Source organism: Tinamus guttatus, unplaced genomic scaffold (genome assembly GCF_059628265.1).
Source record: "Tinamus guttatus ecotype Peru unplaced genomic scaffold, ASM5962826v1 Tinamus_guttatus_pri_ptg000027l, whole genome shotgun sequence".
Lineage (NCBI taxonomy): Eukaryota > Metazoa > Chordata > Aves > Tinamiformes > Tinamidae > Tinamus > Tinamus guttatus.
This window is the reverse complement of record NW_028288561.1, coordinates 6,831,808-6,852,482: the sequence shown is the minus strand read 5'-3', so window position 1 is coordinate 6,852,482 and position 20,675 is coordinate 6,831,808. Positions and strand designations below refer to the sequence as shown.

General features: G+C 48.9%; 1 protein-coding gene across 2 annotated transcripts in view; it reads left to right on the top strand.

The window, feature by feature from the left end:
* Positions 1 to 9,464: 9,464 nt before the first annotated feature.
* Positions 9,465 to 20,675, top strand: part of NKAIN4 (sodium/potassium transporting ATPase interacting 4) — a 40,826-nt gene continuing 29,615 nt past the window's right edge. For both annotated transcript variants that reach the window (XM_088529103.1, XM_088529110.1), the window contains exon 1: positions 9,465 to 9,518. In XM_088529103.1, coding sequence (XP_088385229.1) covers positions 9,465 to 9,518 — 54 coding nt within the window. The remainder of the gene's footprint in view (positions 9,519 to 20,675) is intronic.

Sequence of the window (20,675 nt, the reverse complement as noted above, 5' to 3'; positions counted from 1 at the left end):
CCCTCAGCGCGCAGGCGCCGCGGACGCCGCGGGGCATTGTGGGCGCCGCCCTTAACCCGCCGCCGCCCGGCGCGCTGAGGCGAGCGGGGCGGCCATGGCGGGCGCGGAATCGTTACGGCTGGAAAATACCTTTAACTTTATTAGTTCCAACACCGTTCCTGTTAAAGCATGTCCCTACGGGCCTCAACTGCATGTTTCTTGAAGACTGCTGGCTTCCGTGGCTCTGCTTCCCCAGGCAGCCTGTTCCAATGCTTCCTCACTCTTTCCATGTAGATTTTTTTTCCTCGTATCTAAACTGAGCCTCCCCTGGCTCAACTCGAGGCTATTTCCTCTTGTCCTATTTTTGGTAGTTACTTAGGAGACTAGATGACCCCCACCTCACCACAAGCTCCCTTTGGGTTCTTACTACCATAGAGGCTTGCACCTGGGTGCTTTAAAACATATTTTGTTGTATTAGGACAAATTCACCATAGAATTCAGATTTCCCTATATCATGACGAATATTAAATTATCAGATGTTACAAGAGGGGAAAAAACAAAGTTGGATGGCTGCAAACGAAGCAAAACTGAACCAAACAGCTGTGAGCTTCCCCGGTCCCTACTTGATCCTTCGGTTTGGTGCTGAACAGAGAAACCGGCGCTCGGTATCTTAGTGCTGCGGTTTTCTCAGCAGATGTTGCTTGTAAAACTGAATTGTGGGGCTGAGCACGGTGATCTTTTCCACACGTTTCGTCCACAAACAAGCATTTTCCGCGAGCTCTCAGGCGAGGCCGGCGAGGTCGCTCCATGATGTGTCGTAAGGGAGCAGCGGGAAGGCAGAGCCTGCGCCTCACCTGAGAGCGGAGGGTGATGTCCACTAACTGGTGTCCAACAACACTCCAAAGGAGAGGGTATATGAGATAAGAGCACATGGGACTGCTTTGTAATGGCAGGAGCCAAATGTCAGGAGAGCACATTTATACTATCGCTAATTTATTTTTAATCGTCAACTGTAGGCACTTCAGAGCAATCGTTTAACGTTTACACGTGAATCCCGCAGAGACCCTGTGCTGCTCGTTTGCAGTGCAACTCCTGTTCTGGCCTTCATACTTAATAACTAGGCTATTACCTTGCTATCAGCACATGGGAGATTAACAGAAGCAATTCTCATTACCGTTAATGATGGCTACATACATATAGCCCCCTTACATCAACAAGAAGATAATGGGTCCTTAAATGAGTGTATAGTCGAAGGAGAGAGGGAGGGCTATGAAACATAAAGCAAAATCTGCTTGTGCAATTTGCTCATCCAGTTAAGGGCAAAGTGAACTCATTTCCTACGCACCATTATTCGCTGCAATGAGGTTCCCATTATACAGACACTGCAGTATAGGATCCGATGAGGATATCAATCTTAGTTTTTCCGTAATTGGGAGAAAGTCCAGTGCCTGGTGCGGGTGTTGATTCTGGTGGGGCTCATGTCGCACGCTCCATGCTTGGTGCTTGCGGCCTCAGGGGAGCACTGTTGTGCAAGGTTTTTCATCTGCTGTGATGCAGGACGGACATACTAATGCCTTCTGTATTACTTAATTTACCAAATGTGAGTGTTCATATTCTGCTGGGGCAGCAAATTCTGGCAACTTGCTTTTTGTTTTTGGTTTTTTTTTTCTGAGCTCAAAATTGCTACTACTTAGAAAAAGCACCAAATGAATGTCTTACCTACTGCTGAGGCTCTCATTTTGGAAGCATAAACAGTGCTTCTGTTTTCCCTTGGGTAATAATACTGTGATTTGACTCATTTAGACCCATCTTTAACTATGGGAAGGAAATGCTAACCTGCATGAATAAAGGTTACAGGATCAGACTATCTGGTTCTCAGTAGGAATGCAAGGAAGCCGCAAGCACTTGTCTGTCTTAGCAAGCAAATAAATGCATGGCATTCCCTGACAAATCCGATTTGCTCAGTTCCTGGAATCTGGGACGGGTGCATAGCTCTCTTCCCATCTCTGCAATGTGTGGCATATCTATTATATACCAGGGGAGAACCCATCGTGCGCCAACAAGAAACATTTGGAAAGACATCTGGTCTTGTATTCTCTGCTTCTCCTCCCTTTTTAGTTATCAAATCAGTTCCATCTTGAAAATAAATTACAGGTATTTTTACAATATTGTTAGTAATTGTTACGCCTTGTTTCCAACTTGTATAAGATGTGACAATAAGGAGCAAATTTTCATAATATCTAGTGTGCATCCAGTTGCAATGAGGACGACTAATCACATGTGAAAGCCTGTTAATATAACTAGTTTAGAATTTTGCTTCTAAGTTAATACATTTAATGATCTTTTCAAAACCTTTCAATTAAGCCTCTGAAAGAAGAAATCAACCAAAGAACATTTTCATATTTTCCTCTTTTAGAGATTTCCTGAACTCTTTCTAATCTATTAATAAAATTTGATTTCAGCCATTAAAATTGTGGTCCCTGTGGCATTACCAGACCCTTTAAATTGTATAAAAGAATGAAGAATCCTCGAATTGGTGTTGTGAGCTATGGAGATGAGAAAGAATCATCATAAACCTTAAAATATTAAAGCAAAAAGAACAACAGCGAAGCTCTCTCTCGGCTTGTTTATGAAGAGCTATGTGGGATGAAGAGAGCACAAATGATGCTTCTCCAGGACTGAAAAGCTACAGATTTTTATTGCCTCCTTCCCTCACAACACACCTGAGACTAGCAAGTATGTCAGAGTAATGTGCAGGTTGTCACAACACTTAAATTGAGGGGGAACAAAAAGAACCGCAGATGCCCTTGTTAGATCTATTTAATAAATCGGAAGCGCGAGCGGAGCGGCGTAGACCTGCTTGCCTGATAAATGCCACCGTTCAAGTTCTGCATTGCCGTTATTTATGACTATGAAACTGTAGCTGTGTGAATAACAAAAGAAAACCACTGAACTCAGCCCTTTTTGCTTTATGAGGAGCCTCATTAGCTGCTGTGAACGTGGAAACGGCTTTTGCAGGTAGGGTGGTTTGTTCTTCTGTGTGTTGCATGCTCTGGGTAGCATCCTGTGAACTGTGAGCAGCTTTTCAGCCACGCCGTGAAGAACTTAGTCCCACTTTAACCTAACGGGATTCAGACATCAGGGGGACAACTGGTATTTATAAATTTCTACACAATCACGTGCATACTAAAATTATGTCGCATAAATAATGAAAGAAAAGTGAAACTTTTTCTACCATTGGATAAAATATGAGGCCAGTTGTTACTGTTTATTTAATGTTTTTATCGCTGTGGATAAATAACATTTATTATTAATTATAGTATTCAGAGCTATCAGTATTCATTGTGTTTGGCAGCTGTGACGCAGCAACCTTATCAAACAATAAAGTAAATTGCTATTAGGTTGTGGAAATGTCACATGAACTGATTATATATAATATATGCATGTTTGCTTATATTTGCTTATATGTAAACAATTATAATTGCTTCCCCTGCGTTGTACAAGGGAACATTGTCCTTTTTTCTCAGATGAGACCTGTGTGTACGGGCTTTTGTGTCACCTTTCCTTAGTTAAACTTGCCCTGGTAAAATCTACGTCTAAGTCCCAGGACAGCCCAACTGGTAATGACACAAGAGGGAGGATGTTCTAGGCAAGACTCTGCACTTAAAGCAAGGAGCCCTCTCTGCCCTGGGCATCGCACGCTGCAGCTCCAGCTCTTCAAACATGCCAAGATTAGGAGATGAATCAGCCCTATCTTTCCACAGAATATTCTGGGAAATTCACTTATGATTTGGGTTCCTGATGCCCACTTCAGCATGCAGCTAGGAATTCGTTTTAACATGCTCATTTGTATTATTAATCAGGTTACTAAGACATCCTTTCATTATGTTCCTCCAATGTCACTTCACAGCTGGGGCTGAACAAAACCTTAAGTAGCTGCTTCAGACCTTCTGCCCATTCTTTTTTTTTTCAGGGAGCAAAATTTGGAAAGTCTCTGTGAGACAGCAGCAATTCTTACCTCTAATATTAAAATAGCAAGTGAAAGTTTTTATTTAACAAGCATCTGTTATTGCACACAGCTAAAACCTCATGTTGCAGTCGCATACATGGATGTGTGTGTGTAATAGCTGGTCAGTGCATAGGCACAGTGCACAGATGAGCAACCAAAACCACTGAGAGCTCTTTCATTTCTTCCTATTTCATACTCATAAAGCACTTGGAGAAAGCCATGAAGCTTCTATCCTTAGAAATACAGAGTTACTCAGCCTAAAAACATCTGAATTTGTATCAATATCAAATGACTCTCCAGAATGGCCATCTACAGTGGTCCAGGCAGGATGAAGAAGCCTGAAGGTGCCAATGTCCACCCTTTGAATGTTCAGAAAGAGCTTGATGTACACGCTGCTGCAGATGCTCTTGGAAAGCCATTCTAAAGTAAACATTTTGCTGTTTTCTACTCCAACATATCACACAAGACTTGTTAAATCAGCTGAGGGAAATTAGGAATACTTTGAGAGGAAAAAAAATCATTCTTAAGCAAAAGGGGAAGCAGCTCGTATGGAAGAGAGCGCCCAAATGACAGCCCCAGGTTGGAGACTGCTCTCACTCACGGCTGGTTCTGTGGTCATGTCCTTTGAGCAATGCAACTGCTGCAGGAAAGCCCTGAGGAACCACCGCGTGTCCCTACCCAGGGACGTGGCAGCTGCACTCAATCACTTCTCGGTCACACTGCCTAGAGGAACTGCAGCTGGAAACGTGGCTGCAGTCGAGCCAGCTACTCGTGTTGCACGGGCCGAGATGCTGGGATGTCAGCTGCGTTTCCCGACGGAATTAACCCTTCCTCTTGCACCCCCTCATGCTCCAGGCCTTGCCTTTGGAAGCACCTGCGCTGTCTTCCCTGGAATGTGGGGCTGCGATTCCAAGAGCCGCGAGAGCCCTATTTTGAGCAGCACTTCCCAAAGTAATTCAGTGGTCTGAGGCCTCAGCCTCCCAGTTGTAAATGACACCTGGGAATTTCAGGGAATGCTGGAAGCCCTTTAATGCTGCTCTTCAAGTGGGGTTACGATCTGCAGCACCGAGTCCTTGCCTCAGACTAACAAAAATGCTGACAGCAGTTCCCAGATGTTTCTATTTCTATAGGGTATTTCTGATCCTGAAGAAAGAGAAAAGGGTCTTATAAAGCCTCCTTGGGGGTTTTGTGGCAGAATTGTCAAGACATCTTATTTTTGCTGTAAAAGTATGAGTTTGAACCGTTACTCTTCTGTAGCCGTAAACAGGTGCCTATACATCTGCTCAACGGGAGAAAAAGGCATCAAAAAGTTATGACATTGATCATTTTTCCTTCACAGAAGCTTTTGAAAATCAAGATACCAGTGTCAGCTGGATGTGGAGAAATTGTTCACCTTGCTGTTATTCTGGTGTAGAATAACAGTAGAGAGTCTAGCGAATCTCCCACCTCTGCCATCGCCGCTTCCTCATCCAAAACATGATGAGAATTCACCAAAACGTGTGTGGCCCAGCAAGCTAGTGTTAGGGAATGAGAAACACCGAATGCAGATGGCCGTGGTGTAGAAATGCCAGCGCTTGAGGAGGACATCCAGGACGTCACAGGGATCGTGAAGAAAACAACAGATTCCACACCCCCGCCCCGATAAATTCTGTGGATTGCCCAGAGCTGCTAGGGAACTCTTTCAAAGCATCAAAATCATTGAGATTGTTTTTAAAAACATCTCTTATCACTATATAAGTAAAGAAACTAAGGAATATTGTGTTTCACTCTGGCAGTCCCCTCTCTTTTTTTACTGCAATGTGTTCCCAAGGCTGCAAGGGAGAAGGGAAGGCAGAGCAGGGATCCTATGGATGTCGCCCGTGAAGGTGCTGCAGCAGCGCTGCTTGTTTGGGGCTTCTCTGCCTCTCTTGGTCCCTCTGGCCAAAGGAGGTCGCTGTGTCTGCTGGTGTCACCCCCTGTCCCCAGACCCCCTGCTCTGGCAGCCCTGGCCTCCGCTGGCCTCAGTCCTGGAGCGCCTGAGCTCTGCAGCGATCGCAGTGTTGGGCCCCAGGGCAAAGGGAGAGGTGAAAAGTTACAAATTTAAAATTGAAGTTAAGAAGCCCTTGCCCTTTACAGCATCTCTCTCTCTGGCTGGTTCTAAAATTTTTTCCTAGGTAAAAAAATAAAAGATCAGTAAAAAAAATTAAGAATATTGCCCAGTCAGATTCCTATAGGTAGCAAGGAGTCAGCAGGGCTTGGGTCCCGTCATTGCAGCCCTTGTCCTCTTTGGGGGAACAGGGTAGATGCTAAGGTCCCCCAACCAAGAAGGCGGTTTGTCCCCATCCCCTTGTCCCCGCACGCGTTTCCTGTCCCATGGCAGGAGGTTTCGCGGCGGCACCAACGTTCATGTAAAGAATCTCCCATCGATTTCTTTGAATTTGTCCCCTGCGAGCTGCTGTTGCGCGCAGCAGAGCGGTGCCATCCATCAGCTCATTGGCAGGGCGGTTTTCTTCTAATTCGTGACAGAAAATTGCAGCGCGCCGTGTCGCCTTGGGAAGCCGGAGCCTTTCCCAGCGGAAGGGAGCAGGCTGGCTAATTAAATGGGAAGGCCATAAAGCACGGAGGGACGCTGGGATACGCTGTGCTGGGAACGGCTGGATGAGGTTGGGATATTCCGACACCTCTGTGCTTGATCAGATGTCCTTAAAGTCACCCTAATGAGGCTGTTAAAATGAAGAAGAGGGGAATATAAATGGGCTAAGAGGAGTGATGCACCCCATGATATAAGGTGTGGGATGTAAGATCGTATATATATATAGTTTTCAGCAGCTGTGACAGCTACGGGGTAAGACTTCAGCTTGGATCCAAACATGCTAACGTTTCTTGAGCCTTCTGAAGCCAATCTGTGATGTCTGAAATCATGTGAATGCGCTCGGTCTGAAAGGGTCCTAGTAAATAGAGGACATGGTAGCTGCATCCCTTTGCCTCCGGTTATTCTCCCTAGTAGTGCAGCTGGCTCCCTTGGTGGAATGAGTTTCCCTGTCTGAAGCGATGGGAAAGGCTCCCTGACCCCACGCACTCAATTCTCTGGAGCACCATTCCAGCCTGATGATTCCCAAGTGGATTTCATCTCCCCGTGGAGCCAGGATGTCACCGGCCTCTGCATCAGGGTCTCAAAGCCAAGAGGCGCCCCTGACAGTCGAAGGAAACAAGGGAAAACGGAGGAGCTCATCCCTGGGTCACAGCATCCGAATGGGACTGCAGCGAGAATCCTGAGGGGATTCCCTCACTCTGCTCCGAGTTTTAGGAGTCAAACTCACACGTAGCCCCGAGGTGTCGTTGCAGGAATGCAGAGCAGGTCGGGGCTCTGCGCAGCTTTTAGCAGATGCTCTTGGTGAGGGCTCCTGTGCCGGTGCCACCAGGATGACAGCGACTCCCTGCGCTGTGACAAGCCAAGTGCCACTTTAAAGCAGTCCCTGGTGCATGGCCGGTGGCACATCCCTGGCGGTGCTGTGCTTTGCCAGCCAATGGACTTATTATCTGGCAGTTCCTTACTAATCTGTCTGCTAATTAAACCTAATTACGGGTGCAGCTCTGCATGTTTTATTCACTTGGGCCCCAATTCTGCTACATTAATATTTTCTCAATCTGAAATGAAGGATTTTCAGGAAGTCTGCAGGAGATTTTTTAACTAACTGGCATGCAAAAAAGTAAGCAAAAAGGCAAACCTCCCGTCAGGAGGCTCCGATTTGATGATCAAAAGAGGCACAAGACCAGAGCACTCAAGTAAGTGCCAATTTCAACACACAAGGAGCCCTCCTAAGATCCGTGGGGCTACTTGGATGCTTAAATACACAGACGCCTGCTAGGGAAGGGGGTCCTGCTGAACCAGTGCGGACGAGACCGCGAATAGAGACGACAGCATCAGCTTTTGGGCCGCTCCATCGGAGACGCAGTTTTACCCTTCTTAACAGACTAAGAAGATTCAACATGTTCTTCAGTTACCAAACGAGTCCCAACAAACACATGGTTTCTTCTACTCCCGTCTTAGCTGATCAAGAGAAACAGGGGAAGCAGGAGGGAGAGGAATCCTGTTTGGGTCGATAACAGTGTCTTTTGCTGCTTCTCATGTCCCCTTTGTGCTAAAGCTGAGCTGGAAAATAACGGATCTTGTGGGAGGCTTGGAGAGGCAGGAGCCGGGGCAAGGGATGCGGGAAACCCTCAGGAACGGTACCAGGAGCGGGTAGTAGCGGGCGCAGCCGCAGCCCGACCTTCTCCATGCTCTTGCCAGCAGTTTCTAGGGCACGTTGCACAAACCAACCTTGTCCCAGGCTGCTTGTGTCAGGATTGAGCTGCTGTTTTAATGCAGATGTCAGGTTGCCTGACCTCACCATGCAGGGAGACTTCTCTGCTCGCTTACCAAGGGACGTTTCATTTGCGTTCATTAAAAAATAAACTGGTCTTTGTTCCTATCCCCTCCACCATCCCAAATCTGTCTTCCCATGAGTACAAACGCCACCAAACTGCTCCAATCCACAACTTTCTGGGTGAAGTAAATTGGCGTTGTCACTGGGGGGTTTCCTTTCACATATAACTAAATTCACAGTATCTGACTGCATTAATTCCTGCCCTGGATATGCTCAGTGCAAGGTCAGGTAATCAATATGTTTTGCCATATAAAAGCAGAGGGATTTATGAAGATTTCAGAGTCTGCCTCCTAATCTCAGGCTCTCAGAGTTTGCTTGCTTGTTTGCGCTTTTCCTCCTTAAGGCTGATTTGAATAACAATAAAGTTAATGCGAGGTTTTAAAGATTCGTAGCACTTTTTGGGCACAGGGGCTTTGGTGATCGCCTGGAGGAAGCTCCTTAAGGAAAACGGGACAAGCTCCCCTCCACCCGCCTGCTCTCCAGGTGTGATTTAAACACAAACCTGGGTGTATACATTAAAACACGCACAAATCCTCAGTTTAATGCATTCCTTGTGTTAGCCCCCCTTGGCAGCGTTGTCTTCGGAGCTGACAACGTTTGCGGGAAGAAACCCTGCAGCTCCGGCCCGTTCCGGGCTGCTGGTTTCGGGGCGAGGAGGACAACGGCTGCCCGGGGAGGAAGATGAGTGGGTGCAGGGTCGGGGGGAGGTCCCATCCCCTTCCCTGCGGGGTTTTGGCCCCTCGCCTTGGTCACACGCGGGTCCCCGCGCCCCGGCCGGCAGCAGATCCGGCCCCGCCGGTGTCACCCGGTGCCACCCGGAGGCGGCGCGCGGGGACCGCGCGGGGGGCGGCGCGGGCAGCGCGTTGCCCTTTTAAGCAGCGGCCCCCCCGCCTCCTCCGCGCATCCCCCCGCGCTGCCGGGGGGGCTCCGGCTGCCGCCGCCTCCCCGCCCGCCTCCCGCCTCCGCTCCCCGCCGGCGGCAGCGGCGGCTGCGGGGCCGCGCAGGGTCCCCCGCGAGCTCCCGGGTGTCCCCACCCGCGCACCCGCACCCCGGCCGTCCCCCCCGGGGCCATGGGGTGCTGCACCGGCCGCTGCACCTTGATCTCGCTGTGCGCTTTGCAGCTGGTAAGTGGCGGCGCCGCGGGACCAACTCGGCCGGGGGACGGGGCGGGAGGGCGACGCGGGGACAAAAGCGGCGGCCCCGGCGCTGCGGAGCCGCCAGCGCCTCTGCCGCGGATCCTCCGCAAACCCGCGGGCGCCTGAGCAAAAAAAAAAAAGCCCGTAACTTGCAGAGGCTGCGGGTTGTGTGAGATAAAACTGGAAAAAAATCGCTCCGTCGAGCGGTCTTGGTGGCGGGGCTCCAAAGGAAAGTTCCTGCGTGCTGGAAAACACGGGCACCTTCCGCCGCTTTGCTGCACGGCGGCGAGAAGGGGCTCGCCCGCGGCGCCCGCATCGCGCCCCGCTCGTCTGCAGATTTGGGAGGAATCCCTCCACATATTTTCACCGTGAAGCGCTTCTTTGGTGTCCGTGTGTTCTATATATGTCAACTTAGTGGTGTTAAGAGAGTGTCACCCGCTGTGCGCCCGGGGTCCCAGTCCTCGGGACCCCTGCGACGGCAGCGCAGGGTGACAAAGCTCGGGGTGTTTCGGGGTGTTTCGGGGGCTCCGCATCCAGCTCGGAGCCGGGGGCTCCCCGTCTTGTCAACAGCTCGTGCACTTTGGGGTCCTCTAGCCTTAAAGAGCAAACGACAGCGTCTATAAACTTAATTCCACGTAGTTTATCTAAATTTGCGGTGTGCTGGGCTGGTATCGATGCGGAGGAGTCTTCTCTGTCTTCTCTGTCTTCCAAGTTCTCTCGGATGGCGAGCGAGTGGCAGGGGCTGATCTAGTTCAAACTCTTTGTTTGGGAGTTCTTCACTGTCCCACGCGTTTATTTTGGTTTATTTTTGAAGCTCTGTGGAGGAAACTGCCTGGAGGTGAATGAGAACCTCTCGTTAGAAGAAACTGCAAAATTGCGATGAGTTAGTTTTCAAATGCCAGCCTAAACCTGACGGGGACGCGGGTGGGAACGCAATCCTGTTAACTGTGACTAGCGCGGCCAGAAGCCGCGGGTGGAAGATTTGACTTTAGTTAAACAAAATAGGGAAGAGAAGTTCGGTTTGTTCTGTTTTGTCTTTTCTTCTTTGCACAAAGCGTATGGGGAGGCATATTTATGAGTGAGCTGAATGGCTGGGGAGTATATTTAGTCTGCTGGATTATTTCTTTGATTTTTCACCCGTGATCGCAGAAGAAAGGAGCCGTACCCGGCGCTACATTTGAAATTGGTATCTCTTAAACCTGTCAGTGTGTCAGGCTGCTTTAAAGCAAACTCTGTCTCTCTCACACACAAAAAGAATAAGAAAAGAAAAAAAACCCACGAGCTGCTGGTACTGCTCTTATTCCTGACAAGCGTGGGAGTTTTCCTGTATCCAAGATACAGGGACAAAGAACCCTCAGCATTTTATTTTCCTCAAGACCCTCCTCCTGGAAGAAAAGACTCAGTTTGGCTCATTCTTAGGCAAGTTTGGATGCTTCAGCCCTAGCGATTTCCCATGGCACTCGCTGGGTGAATTGGTGGAGATGGAAAAATGTCAAGTATGGGGAGGGAATTCCTGGAGCTCTGCTCCAAGGGGGTGAGGTCAGGAGAGCCTGGCTGCTTCCCAGTGCCTCATGGAGCCCCATTTCTTTTGCTGCTTTTTGCAAACCTTGTCTTGAGACGGTCGCAGCTTTTACCCCTCAATACAGCCAAGCGACCTGCAGCCCTCGCTGCGGTTCCTGGTGGGTTCTGTTAACACAAAACACCAGAGCGATCGGGCCGGGGTCATCAATAAATGATGACGACGTGAACTTCCTTTGTTCTTATGTCGCCACTCTTCTCCATTTGATACTTTGAACCCTGTATGTTGCCAAGCATCGTGTCACCCACACTGAAGTCCCAGGGGTGACATCGCAGCGCCTCTACGGTCTGACCCAAAACGGGATGAGGATTTGGATTGTGGGACTTCCAATTCCGCAGCACACCCCGTGCTGCTTTACCAGAACTGGTGTTTTCTGATGTCTGCGTGTTGAGGCTTCGCTGGGGCTTTTTGTGTGTGATGAATGGCAAAACAAAAGAGCCCCCTCCCCCAAAAATAAAACAAAATGAAGAATTAAAATTCCCTGGTTTTATTATTAGGTGCAAACGGTTGGGCGAGTGCGTGGGGGAGTGTTCGCAAACTGCACTTGGAGTGTTTGTCTGGAGAAAAGGCAGGAACCTAATGTAGGAGTCACTGCTGTATCTGCTCCCAAAGAAAAAGTTTGTGACTGGTGAGAGCGCAGGAAGGGGGATAGTAAAAGTGTAACTCAGTAAAAGAGCAAACCCTGGGCTCCGCGGGGAGCCTCTGTGGAGGGTTAAGAGTTGTAACATATAGAAATTAGGGTTGGAAAGGGCTTCCCAAAGGCAGGATTTGAGAACCTTCGCTGTATGGCAGAAAGAGTCCCTGGCCTGGGTGGATGGTGGTGAGAAACCCCAAAGAGGGGCTGGATCTCAGAGAGGGAAAATTAAATCTCGTCCCCCTGCTCCTTCCCTCCCCGGCAGCCAGAGCCGCCCCACGGGGAGCGTTTCCCGGAGGAGGAAGGGGCTGCGCAGCGAAGGCACCATGTGAATTTATTTCCACCAAGCTGAGCATGGAAAAAAATCCCTCCCTCCTTGTGCCCTGTCCCAATAAATCAAGCAACTGCAGTTTCTTTACGTTCCGTGCACGGATCGAGAGCTCGGATGCCAAGCAAAGCCTGCAGACAATTTTACAGATACATTATAAATCCCCTCAGAATAAGGGGTTCTAATGGAAAAAGTGACTAATGCTGCAAACGAGCACAGAAGAAGGCGCCCCGGGATGGGGCTGCATATTGAGACTAACCAAAAGTAACTATATACCTTTATTTATTTATTTTCTCATGCTCTCTTTCTCCCTCACTCCCTTCTCGCCAATGCTTTTTTAATCTCTTGCAGAAGTGGGTGACCAGTTCTGGAAACTATTTGAAACCAGCGCAGATCCCTCTCTAATAACTCCTTTCTGTACCTACGTGGCCGTGTCAGCCCGGACACAGGGATAAACAGCACGGAGGGGATCAGGGAAGGGGGGACCTGGCAGAAAGGCAGTGGGAATTGCCCAGCTCATCGGGGAAGACCGAATGTGGGCAAAAAAGCACGAGTGAAAATGGGTAACTTGATAATAACGCAATAAGCGTGTGCCCCTTCTCTCCTAAGATGGTAGGGATAATCTGGCTCCGGTGGTGATTTTTGGGGCTGTTCAGCCCCATATTGAAGCCATTCGCGTTCGCAAATGGAGCCTGGCTCTGTGCCTGGCTGCTGGCAGCTCTATCTTCAAAGCCAGGATTCCCTGGGGGATTCCAAGCCGAGCGCCTGGCTGCTGTAACCGGCCTTTCCTGGGGGCACGGGCAGCGGCTGGCACCCTGCAGGCTCCCTGCCCCGTTATCTGCTTCCTCTCCTGGCCAAACCTTGCTCCGTGGGCCTGGGAGGCAGCGGGATTGCGGCTCCTGCCCTCGGAGGGCCACGGAAGCAGCTTTCCCGTCTCCATCACAGGCGCATTTTGCCCAGGAGGCTGCGCGGGGGGAGGCCCATCCGCGTCTCATCCGTCCTCTGCAGCTGTCCCGGGAGCCGGGGCAGGTTGAGGCCTCTCCCGGGGGAGTTTGGAGCCGGCCCGGCTGCTCCGGGGCTGAGCACGGAGCGCGGGAGGCGGCGCAGGTGCCGGGACGCACACGGTGCCCCCGCTCATCCCGCCGATCCCACCGCCCCACGGCTGCCGCGTGTCCCCCCATCTGTTTATCTTCACTTTTGTGCTTAAATTATAATCCCCACGGGGACGGGACCGTTTTTCATGCATATGCTCGGCACTGAGCACCACGGCGGCTCGAGCCCTTCTGCATCCGTGCCCGGCGCTCCGGTCTTAGGGATAATGTCAGCCTGGGGACACTCCTGACCGACGCTGCCTGCTCGGTGCCTGCTCCACACAAAGCAGGGGGAAAGCGGTGCCAGCAATGGAGCTCGGCAGCATTTTCCGCTGAAACCGACTTTCAGTAGAAACCTGGGAATTTGTCTAAATGAATATTTTCATGAGAAGTATCTGCTTTCCAGAGACAATTTGGAGTTTTTCTCCAAAGTTTTGGCCAGAATATTTTGGCGAAAAATCAAAAATGCGCTGGCGAATGGTTGCTGCGCGAGCAAACATTTTTAATTTTGGAGTTGCAGGGCTTTTCTTACAAAAAAATGTTGAGCTTTTGCACGAGGAAATCTTTCTTTTACTTATTTATTTATTTTCCTCAGCAGCTGGTGTCAGAAATGCTGTAACACAGGGGATGCCCTGGAGGTGTCTGACAGGAGCCGTCTTTGGAGATGGACCTGCAGAGTGGTTTAAATTGCAATTAAACGGCCCGTCGATTTGCCTCACAGAACCTCCAAGAAACCTGGAAGCCTCTGAAACTTGTGTGTGCAGAGGGTGAAGTTGGCCAGGCCATGTCCTGGCCACCGTTCCGCTCTCCTCCCTGCCTGATTCCCACCTTTTCCTGCTGCACGAGCTCCCACGAGCAGCAGGAGCCATTTAGCACAAAGGAACTGGCTGGAATTGGGTCGCCTGGGAGAAAACAAGCCAAGAGTTTGGGCTTTGGCCAACTAGACCCATAGTTGCCTCTTCCCTGAGTCCTGGCTTTCTTTTCCGTGGATTCAGCCCAGCCGCTCTCTGCTCTGCACAGGGAATGGGGACATTCCCGGCGCCGGGACGTTCCCGGCGCGGGGCTGACCTTGCTCCATTGTGCGCTAAGAATATACGGAAACCGAGAGCGCGTTGGCCCGGGTGCAAGGTGGAACCTTTCCAAGAATTTGCTAAAGGGGCCCTCCAGTAGGAATTCTTGGAGGATAAACCAGATAACAAAGGCCAGATTGTGGTCTCTTTTGCTCCAGGAAAACTCTGGAATAGCCCCTTGCTCCCCAAGCACTTAAAAAATGCACGGGATATAACACGCTCCAAGTGCCCCAGCTGTAGCATCCCCTTCTCCCCCTCGCGTATCACTGGGTTGGAGGGCACTCAAACTGGATCTTTCTTTCTTATAAAAGAGAGAGAATTTGTGATTTAATGTCCTTATGGCTGCAGGGCTCCCTTTGTCTCCACTCCTCCTTGCTGGAGCAGAGGTGATGAGAACATCTCACTGTATATGTTGTATCTGGATTTTAGTTTGGTAGAAAATAGAGTTTTCAGTAAAGTATAGATTTCTGTAGATTATCCTTTTTCTTTTTTTTTTTTTTTTCCCAGAAGTTGCACATTCTTATTCCATTCCCCATCTCAGGAACATGAGGGGAAAAAGGGAAGCTTCTGGCCAAAGAATAAAAATATTTTGGCCTTCAGCAGTGTTTGCTGAAAATGATGGAGTTTTTATTACACCAAATTCCAAATATCTTTAACTTTTCAGAAGTCTTTTTTTTTGAAATTCTTTCCATCACAAAGCTGAAAAGTCTCACAAAAAAAAAAAAAAAAACGCTAAAAAGTTACGTTTTCGTGGAAATGAAGAGACCAGCTTTTCTGCTCTCCCTTCCCGCTTCCTCCCGGACACTGCTGGGATGAAGCAAGCGTTAGGAATTGGCTGAGAGGATGGCGGTGTGGAAATGGTGACCTCCACTGCCATCTGCTTCATGAAGATGGACAGTGGGAATCAAGGTGACACCTTGTCCCTGTCACCAGCCGGGAGAGAGCAGGCGTCAGGATCATGGTGCAGCTGCCCTTGTGCCTCTTGGGACCACTCTGCAGCCATGGAAGAAGAGCAGAAGAGCCCCTTTCTCCCCTGCTCTTCCTTCTCTGTTTCTTTCCTCCAATACTAGGAACTCTAAAACAACGGTTTTCGTGTCTCCCCTTGCCTTGAGAGCCCCACCAGTTGCCCAGCAGCTCAGTTTCCCAGCTTTGGAAGGTTATTGCTCTGAGCACTTTGCTCAGCACAGCTCCCCAGGGCTGTTTCACTTCATTCTGCCATTCTGGAGGGGTCTAGGACATCGCTGGCCTAAGAAGGATAGGTCAGAAAGGGCAAGAGAACAAGAAAGATGCTCTCCATCACTGAGCCCTTGAGCAACCAGTTATCCCAACATAAAACATTGAAGAGCCAGCACTGAATGTTACTGAGGAGAGTTGGGTTAAAATTTCCCCCAAGAGCTTAACAGAAATGAATCCCAGTACTTGGATGAATAGACCACTACGATGAGCACACAAATTTGGGAACCTGCCTCCTCTTTGGAAACAGGGACCTGCCCTTTGTCCATGGGGACCCTGCCAACAGCCTTGGACCTATTAAACTGACTGGTGCTGAAATGTATTCCTTGGAGATAGATCATCCGTAAGTGCCACTTCAGCTGAATGGAGAAGGTGAGATAGAGGGCACCAAGGAAGGGGATGGAGTATTTTATTACCCACATCGAACTTACAAAACATTGAGTGTAACTGTGCATGGAGTGCTCTGTGAGGAGCGTCCATCCATCACGAGTAAACAGCCTCTCCACAGAGGAGAGTTTGTCACTGTCTTCAGCTCTACCTGAAAAAGATCTCTGTAGTAACTAGAGCTCATTCTTAGTGCTAAGATTAATTTACCTGGAGATCAGCAGGAATAAGAGCATTGTCCTGTGTTTTGTCTCCTGGTGGCAGTGGTCCAGTGGTGGTTTTTTTATGTGGGGAGCATATCAAGTCTTCCTCTAAACTCTACAAGCAAACTCTTCTCCTATGTTATATTCAGCAGGCAGATGTTTTTCCTTTTGTGGAAAGCATGTGCAAGGGTCTTTCCTCTCTTATTATAGTCTAGATACTCAGGAGTATCTAATTCCATGCTGTAGTGATTGAAAGCTCCCTTTCCCCCTTTCAGAGATGGATCCTTCATTTTCCAGTAAGAGAGAACATTCCCACTGTGGTGGGGATCCAACAGTTCCAAGGACCAGGAGGAGAATGTAATTATGGGCACCTAGAAGACTGTCTGCTCCCTTGAGAAGAAATTACAGAGTGAAGCTGGGCTAGAGAGAAACTTTTTCTGAACCCCATGTGGGTAGAAGAAGATTAAGCTGGACTGACCTGACTGGATTTGACTTTTACTTAAAGGCCTTGGACACCATATTCATTTGTTTACCAGCTAGCAGGCTCAGAAAACCAGTATCTAGATATATTTGGTGATGAACGTGGTGAAGAATGTGATAGCGATCTGAGACCTGAGTCATCAAGCTCAAGCAGACAATTACACTCTCCCTGAAACCAAAACCCCTTTGGGGTTGCACCAAACATCCTCAATTTAACCAGACCTCAGAAGACAGCTGCTCTTGCAGAGCTTTCCTGGTGTCGGGGAAGAGTAAGGCCAAATATGCGGGCCTTTGATTTGAGGATTGGAGGATTTTGTACATTTTAATAGCTTGAATGAATATTTGAACTGTGTCTAACTGCCTAACTCCAACCCAGTTCCTAATTTCCTGTGGCAACGAGTAATCCGTGAGCAGCAGGTTCCCATGTGTGGGATAAGAACGGGCTCTGGCAGGCCTGGGCTTCCCTAAGTCCAGCAGACAACATGATATCGGTGTGAGAAAGACAATACACCTGCTTATGAGGTAGATGTACAGAATCAAGAGAGGAATCTGATTATCCTAATTACTCAGAAATGCTAACTATGTTCGAAATAGACTTTGGCTAATTAGCCTGGCTGTTCAGCAGGGAGGAGAGCGGGCTGGGAGGAGACCCCAGGGGCTCTGCTCTGTGCCCTCTGCTTTTGGGGCCTGTGGAGGGGGAGACGAGCAGGGCGGTTGGAGATGTGATTGCCAGGCCTAAAAACAGATTACAAAGCTGTGAAAGGGCGATTCTTTTCCAAGTGTTTGCCACTTTTTAGGATTCTTGGTGTTCAAATTTCCCATGTCATTGCTGTGCGAGGGAACGTCCAGGGGAGGTTGGGCCTGCCTTGCTGTGCAGCACAACCTCCTCAGAGCCATCCCCTCTGCACGCTCCCTATGGTGCGTTTGTGCTGACACAGACACAAACACTCTCAGAAGCCTCAGAAAAAGGGATGGGAGCTGATTTTGTCAATAGTGCTACTTAATTTGCACTTAATTGGCTTGCTTGCACCACTATCGGTGTATATAAATACCTTAAGGAGGGAGTGAGGAGGATGGGGACAGCCCCTTTTCAGTGGTGGCCACCGACAGAACTAGAGGTAATGGCCACAAACTGAAACACCAAAAGTTCCGTAGGAACTTAAAGAAAGATTTTTTAACAGTGAGGGTGACAGAGCACTGGAACAGGCTGCCCAGAGAGGTTGTGGAGTCTCCTTCTCTGGAGATCTTCAAAACCTGCTTGGACACAGTCCTGTGCCACGTGCTTTAGGTGACCCTGCGTGTGCAGGGGGCTTGGACTAGATGATCCCTAAGGGCCCTTCCAACCTTAAGGATTCTGTGATTCCATGTTCTGGCCCAGAAAACTGAAGCGCTTTCTCCTAGAGCTGCAGAGAAAGTCAGTCAGCTTCAAGGCTGGGCAGTGCGTTGGTTCCTGCTCGATACACCCCAAGGAACTAATCCCTCAAGCCCAGATCTGCTGGATATATTCAGTGCACAAAATGCAAGCTTTTCCACTGTTTCCTCATAACTCTATTTCCTCCTTGTATGATTTTGTCATTCCTAACTCACCTAACCAGAAACTAACACCTACCTCAAGCTTTTCTGAATGGTTAAATTCCCTGGTCTGAAGAAACTGGCCATTTTAGTACGCTCAGGATCAGTCCTTGGAACAGCGTGAGCTGGGAAGCTGGATAAGAGAAGGCCCAGGAGTGTTCAGGCTTCCAGGGCTGCTCCTGAAACAGCTTAAAAACAAGTTGTGTGACAGCCTGAAAGGATAGATAGGGTGACAGAAAAACTGCCAAGGCTTCACACAATAAAGACTATGTCTCCCTTCTGATGAATAATGGCTCTTTGTTTTTATTCCTTAGATGACAGAGCTGTTACAACTGCTGAGAACTATTTCAGTGCTAAATATATGACTGTGTAATAAAGGCTCTGCGGTCTATGAACTGGGGCCGAATGGATACTTGAGTGAATCATTTAAAGTACAATGAATTTCCGAGGCAGCTCATAGTGACAGAGGTGGAGGGCACAAACTCCTTTGCAGAATGCTTATCCAGAGGATGCTTTCCTTGAATGAGAAGCATCCCGAGTTTCTCATCTGCCAAATCTTTTCCTCGCGGGTCCCATGGTCATGTAAGGTCCCTTGCTCCCAGTTTTGGATGCTAACCTCCAAACAAAAAGCATTTCAGGTGGAGGCCCAGGTTGTGGTGGTGACACAGCAAGGATTTTCTAGCAGAAATTGGGAAAACTGCACTAGTGAAAGAGGCAGCGCAGGTCCTGTGAACATTTGCAAGAGTGGAGTTCAAGCCAGTGTCTTTCCAGATTAAGCATCTTTGAAATAACTTAATGAAGCAACAAGGATTTCAGTTTCCATAGTGTGGATTAGCCCTTTTCTGTTTGAACTAATCCTTGCAGACAGCCCTGCAAGAGGGAAGATTAAGAGACCTGGAAAAACTGGTCCAGAAGTTTGGTGCAGGGCCAGGTTTGGTGAGTTCAGTCCGTGCAAGGTCACCAAACTCTTGCACCGCTGTCGTCCGCTCCAGATTAGCCATGCAAGAACCTCCTTCTCCAGAGCTCCCCAACGTGGCATCTATTGACAAGTCTCTAATGGAAAAGAAGAAGAGAGGGAAAAGAGAAACTCAGCTTTGCTGCTGAATAAACCATGAGCCGTTGAGCAGCAGCAGGTCGGTGGAGAGGGGCAGGAGAGCAGCGCGGGAGCGACGGGAACGCAAACGTCACGTGGAAACGAAGCGCAGGAGGGGCCATGGCGAGACGCTCCTGGAAGCTTAATTGGAGAGGCGGCTGGCGGGGGGCCAAAGGATGTGTACAATAAAACGGAGACACTCGAGCGGACAAACAAATTGAGCACCACAATGGCAAGGATAAATTATGCCCATAAAATAAACAACGGCTGAGTGACATTGTATGAGCGGTTACGGATAATGGTGCCGTTCGTCTCGGCTTCCCTAATTGGGAGGCCGGGCAGCATCCGAGGGCAGCTCCGCGGCGCTCCTGTTCCCTCCGTAATGAGGAGGATCCTCCCTCCCCCGTGGCAGCCTCCCCTGGTCCTGTTTAGCAGCCGGCTCCAAGACCTGGTTTCATTCCACTTTCCCACAGCAAACTCATCCTGGCAGCAACTGCATTAGGGAGGACAAGTAGAAAATGATAATAAATTGAGGAGTTGCTCTTATTTCACCTTGTGACAGATCTATCGAGTGGGTGACTCAGGGAGGGCAATAAGAGCATGGGCCGGGCTGTTGCGCTCCTTTTAATGCTTGGTTGTGTGGAAAATAACCCCTTTCCAGCCCTCGCTCTAACGGCTTCCCTTTAAAAACAGTGTTTTTTAAAAGGTACCCAATCCTTATTTACACTGCTGGAGAGACTACCCGGCATTAATGTGGATGTCACCGTCTCATTTCATCAGCTACTTGGCCTGAAATGCAAAAGCAAAGTGAGTGCTACAGAGAAAGTAATACAGCCGGGGCAGTAAATGCAATTTAGAGGATTTATTAAATCTTAGCGTTTCTAGTCTGAATCTGTATTGCTAATAAATCCTTAGTGAGGATCTTCCTTTACACCGCTTCCTTTCTCAAGTAAATCCTACCTGATTTTTACAGGAAAACCCTCCCGGGTAGGGATGGGAATGGGACAAATACGAGTCGAGTGAGGTCCATCAAGGTCCCCACTCTTTGTGCTTTGAACCCCAGACTCTGAGTCCCAAGACACTTATTTCTAGCACTGCTCTGAAGCAGAGATGTGCTGCGTTCCCATGAAAGCAGAGTGGGAACTCTGGTGTGACCGGAAAACTTGAAAAATCCCTAGTGTACAGGTGTAGAGGGAGGCAGTGGAATGTAGATTTGTTACCTGTAATTACCAAGGTAATTAATCTATTATTCAAGCACAATTGATTTCTACCCAGTGCGGCTATCAGAGGATGAAAATCCGTAGTGATTGATTCATTTTCTAGCCTCTCTCTAGAAGGGAAGTTGTTTGTGGGGAATGTGGTTATTGGAAAATTCCTGCCATGGCCCCAAAGCCTCTGACAGTCCCTGGTTGCAACAAAATAGTTGTTTCCTGTTTGTTCCAATTTAAAAATCTTCCTGTCAAAAGCCTTTTACTGCA